Here is a 5452-nt window from a genome sequence, read left to right on the forward strand (position 1 = left end):
GTGCATGTGCTGCGGGAGTCCAGAGCATGGTCTTCAAATAAATAAAAAATTGGTAAAAGCCCAGCTTTAATTAAAAAGTGCCCAGCCTTTCTGAGGAAGTGTTTTCTTTGCAGTGCTGTTAATTAATCCATTATGTGGCAAAATAAAACTAAAATACTGGTCTCACTGGTCTCAAATGCCTCCTTAGAATGACTACATCTTTGCAGAATCCTTGTGAAGTAGGTATTACACATACACCAGCTAATGTTTGGACAGTCTGTGGCAAAAAGATGAAATTAACTTCAAAGCAGACAGCTGGCACAGTGCTTAATAACACGCGCCATTCTGATGGGGAGAACTAAGTTGTAGCTATTGGGTAACCTTCCAGCACTAGCTTTGGTTGGAGTTGGGTCTACCCACTGCAGTAGACTCAGGAAAAAAGGTAATATATAAAACCTGTTTCAGCATCCCCCCTCCTTAGAAATCTAAACCCTGTGCTGAGTTGAACAAAACCTCAGTTGTCAGCATCAAACTCATTAAGAAAAACTTTTTTTAAAAATTGTTCTTAGTAGAAGAAACTGCTCAGCATCATGCTCTGTATTTTTAAACACATACAAACTTCGGTGACGCCAAGCATCAGAGCCTGCCATTGTCATCTCCAGAGAGCAGAACAGGGTAGGAGCTGCTGAATCTTCCCTATTTTGGAGATCTATGCTGACCCAGGAAAGATAGGAAATCAAGGAAATCTAGGTCTATAATTAGTTTTATCTCATTTGGAAAGAACTGGTGTACCATATGTAATATGGGATCAGTAAAATCAGTGAAAAGATGTGTAATTCCTTTATGTGTCACAAGATTTTTTAACTATTTCCATTTCCTACTATTTACTGGGTTTTGTTTGTTTCTAGGAGAGAAAATAACCCAGAGACCTCTTAACTTCCTTTAGTTGATTGTAGTGCACTTGAACTGCATTTTCTGTTAGGTATGGTACCTTTCAGAGTCTTTATTTGCTCCATCAGCTAGCAGCTTCTTGACTTGTGTTTTGCAATTCTGTTGCAGGGCTTTTTCAGAAGGAGTCAGCAAAGCAATGCCACGTACTCTTGTCCTCGTCAGAAGAACTGCTTGATTGACCGAACCAGCAGAAACCGCTGCCAACACTGTCGGTTACAGAAATGCCTTGCTGTGGGGATGTCTCGAGATGGTGAGCTCTGCTGACATGCAGCACACCTGGCAAACAGTACAAGAATGTTTTGTTTGCCACGTGTTCAGCAACACAGGATTTTAAATATAATTGTGCGTTAGGCTGATAGCTGAGATTGTGAGGTTTTTGTATGTTGCTGTATATTCACGTAAATATATATAGATAGGAGCATGTAAGAAGTTACTGGATTTCTTTTTTTTCCTACTTATCTGTTATAGGCCCCAGCTTTGCCTATGGTCACTTCTTGAAGATGCAGTTTTTAGTCTAATGTTAATATTTTGTCTACATTATTTTCACTCCAATTTAAGTGACACAGTTACAAGTACTGCTAGTTGCCATATTGGTACAGATCAGAACTGTTTTGCAATATATAGAGAAGTTTAAACGTGTGTATAATGAATAATGGAAAAATGAAAAGACAAAATAGCACAGTGTTTTTTCAGAGATAGAATTCTGAAGAAAATGTGTGCTAGTGCTGTTAATATTAAGCTCAGAATTACACCTTGTGTAATGACAAAAAAACACCTCTGAAAAATGGAAGCTTATGTAACTCAATTAGAACTGGATTTGCAGCTGATCCTTGCACGCCTACCCCACAGATGTAACAAAGCTGCTATTGCTTACCCAAATTGAAGATGAAATTGTCTTTTCCCTTGCCATAGTGAGAGAAGTTCTACATGTTGTACAAACACAGATGTATTACTCTGTGTACATGATTAAGGACGTTGTTTTCAGATTGCATTTCATTCTTGAATTACCTTAATTTTTTTATTGCACATGAAATTAAAAAACCTGAAAAGGTTGATCATGTAATGACTAGTCCCTCTGAAGTGTTTACTTTCCCGTAGAAAAGAACAAGGTGGTAGTCATCACCTTCCTCTACAATGAGGATTTCACAGCTGATAACAGGTTCCAGAAGTTGTGTACTACATTATTAGGAATTCCCTGGATGTTGTAAACCAGTCACTTCTGGCTTATGCTTTATGTTAATACTTCTGAAAGTAGTCATAATTTTGTGGATAGATACACGTGCACACGCACACACGCACACACACACACATCTATGTAGGTTTAACAATGATTCACTGTGTAAAGATTTTTGCTTGTCATAGTAAGCTGCAATGAAAGCAGGTTCTTTGGTTCTTCTAGTGTGCTTTGGTCCTGGTGTCAGTTAAGCTTGCTTTTGATACTCTTTGAGACAGACCCTATGTCTTTCTAACTCCAGGTTCACTTAGGGGTATGAATATACCAACTGGTAGGAATTGGACAGTTCACTTCAGGCCAGCACACTCTGGTTTAGCTTTAACTTTTCCAGGTATGATTTGAAGGATGAAGAGATGCATCTGTCAACTTTGGTGGACATATAAAACCTTTTTTTGTATAGAAAAGGATGGTTAACAAACAGTGACTTGTAATGGTCCATTTAAGTAGCATGTTAAAACAGCCTTCAAAGAGCAGATGCTGCAGCTATGTTACCTGTGACTGACAAGTGATTCTTAGGTCTGCCCATCCTGCTGATTTGCCTTTTATATTGTGTCCTTTGGTGTAGGATTTGAAGACAATTAAAATACAGCAGTAGATTTGTAGAAATGTAACATAGTCTGTGTCTGTATTTCAGCTGTAAAGTTTGGTCGAATGTCAAAAAAGCAGAGGGACAGCCTGTACGCGGAGGTGCAGAAACATCGAATGCAGCAGCAGCAGCGAGATCATCAGCAGCAACCAGGAGAGGCAGAACCACTAACACCAACATACAATATCACCACCAATGGGTTAACAGAGCTACACGATGACCTCAGTAATTACATTGATGGGCATACCCCTGAAGGTAGCAAAGCAGACTCTGCAGTTAGCAGCTTCTACTTAGACATACAGCCTTCTCCAGATCAGTCGGGTCTTGATATTAATGGAATCAAACCAGAACCAATATGTGACTACACACCAGCATCGGGCTTCTTCCCTTATTGTTCTTTTACAAATGGGGAGACCTCTCCAACTGTGTCCATGGCAGAATTAGGTAATGAGAGAGAAAAGCTTCCATTGTAATTGTCTTAATAGTACCCTTTGGATTAAAGTGATACATTTAGCCAGGTGACAGTGAGAATGCTGCTTCAGCACAGCTGTGAGCATGTATGGCCACTCTTCTGTGAAGTGCACAGCACCCTTGCTGGGGTATGTGGTGAACACCTTACAGAAGTGGACTAAAAATACCAGGAGCTTGTGGCTGAGCTGCTCTAGTGGTGTTGCATTTGTTTTCAGTGCTTGTAATAGAATCCTTTGAATGCCGATTAACAAGCTAATGTTTAGTGCTGAGCAAACAGAGTATTTCTTTATTTGCAGATTATTTTGGAACATTTTATCTTTTTCATTACCTCAATACTCTTATATTCTAACAAAAAGTGATTAGGCCAATTTTCTTCTGTCCTCTACCTGGGAAATACAAAACCAAAGCACCAGTCTAATCTGAGGGTTGTTTTCTTTGCCACTGGTTGAAGACGATCTGGTCCCAGATACTTAAGAAGATCTTTGAATGTAGCAAGTTTTGATAATTTCCCTGAGATTCTTATAATGATGACGTTAATAAGCACGTTTTCTTTAAGCTCTTCCCTGATATATTGCACTAGGGCTGAATTCCACAACCATGACTTGTCAACATCTGAGACTTGAGTTAGAGCATGCTGTATGAACTGGTTATAAACAAACTGGAACAGAACCTGAGAGAAGTGGTTTTAAGATTCTGTTACTTATATAAGTACTCAGGCATTTAAAACTCAGGCATTTTGCTTGCTTAAGCAACATTTTTGCTAATTACTCTAGTTTAAAAACTTAAAAATAGTTTTTAAAAGCAGGTATTCCAAGTTAATTTTTTATTTTTACTAACTTTTTTTAATTAGAGACAAGTATATCATAGAAAAAATTGCTTGGTTTATTTTAGTGTATGTTCTTTTGAGAAGTTTTCCAGGGAGGAAAGGACAAGAAGATTTACTTTTTAATGTCCTTATGTTGCAGAATGCAGTTCTCTGCAATATAACTTGTTTTGACAGCCAAAATATTGTGTCTGGCTTGAGTTCAAATAACTTCAGTTACAGATAAGTGAAAATGAGACAAAAAAATCAGGATAAAAGCCATGGCACCATCTTTGTCTCAATCAAATTGTTGTTAATATTCTTGTGGGAATTAGTAAAAGATGTACATTAAACCCACAGAAAAAAAAAAGGAAACGCTTTTCCTTGCTAGATGAGGAGTGTGGAACACTGGCCTAAAATAAGTTTCTCATGTTCCTTACCTTTGTTTACACACTGCTTGCATTTAAACCCTACAGAGCATGATTTGGGTGCCCAGCATTGATGTTACCAAACAATGCTTGAAGAATGTTTGTCTTCCAGACTAAGGTTTCAATTTAGAAAGGTGTGGCTGTTCAATGAAAGTATTTAGGCGTGTGCTGAAATACAGTTCAGAACTGAGGCCGAGGGTTGTGAATAACACCATAATATTTCACCTTCTGTATCCTGCAAGGGTGCAGGTATAATGCTGTCAGTCCTTGCTAGTGACAAACAAAGTTTAAAGTACACACTTGTAAGAAAAAAAGAATTTGCTGTGAAATACGAGAAAGCCATGATGACACCTCAAGTATAAACTACTTCATGTTCTACATTATAGATTGATTGCTCAGGTAGCATATATAATCGTGATTTTACCTCAGATATTTGCCAAAGACTTTTCAGGTAGTATCTTACATCAAGCTACGAAGGCAGTAAGTAAACAGACTAATTGGTCCAGCACTTCAATTTGTAAAGAGCTGGATTTGATCATTATCTATTACAGGCAGCCCCACGTGATAGTGTCCTGCTTGACAGAACACTAGACAGGTGGTAACAATCAGTACTTCTGTATTAGAAAGTTTCTAAAGCTTTTGAAAATCTACTGCCTGGCTGGCAGTGCTGTTCTATTCCCTATACATGATACATTGTGTTTTGTATTGAGCAAGGCTGTCCCCACGGAAATTCCTATCCGTGAGGGGTCCATCACCTTGCTCGTTCGTGTTCTTCTCTGTGGCTCTACTTAAATGTGTAACTCTCAGCCCAGGTTCTGAGCTGGCTTTACCTCGTTAGAGGTGGCAAGGCCACTTACTGAATTCGCAATGGCCTGAACGCTCCCGCGTGTCAGGTTGCCCTGTATTTCGCACGCTTTCTCCGCCCGGCTCAGCTTGAGCCTCCCCGGGCAGTACGACGGGGGCGGGACCCAGCGCGGGGCGGCGGGAGGCGGCCGAGCCCC

At 39.5% G+C, this 5452-nt stretch overlaps 1 protein-coding gene across 1 annotated transcript in view; it reads left to right on the plus strand.

The window, feature by feature from the left end:
• The window catches only part of RORA (RAR-related orphan receptor A), a 237963-nt gene that overhangs the window by 224192 nt on the left and 8319 nt on the right, over nucleotides 1-5452 (plus strand). Inside the window, exons 4-5 of the mRNA XM_009994391.1 lie at nucleotides 1039-1180; nucleotides 2799-3194. Of these exons, the coding sequence (XP_009992693.1) occupies nucleotides 1168-1180; nucleotides 2799-3194 (409 nt within the window). The 5' untranslated portion in view covers nucleotides 1039-1167. The remainder of the gene's footprint in view (nucleotides 1-1038; nucleotides 1181-2798; nucleotides 3195-5452) is intronic.

This window comes from Chaetura pelagica, unplaced genomic scaffold (genome assembly GCF_000747805.2).
Source record: "Chaetura pelagica isolate M959 unplaced genomic scaffold, ChaPel_1.0 scaffold222, whole genome shotgun sequence".
Lineage (NCBI taxonomy): Eukaryota > Metazoa > Chordata > Aves > Apodiformes > Apodidae > Chaetura > Chaetura pelagica.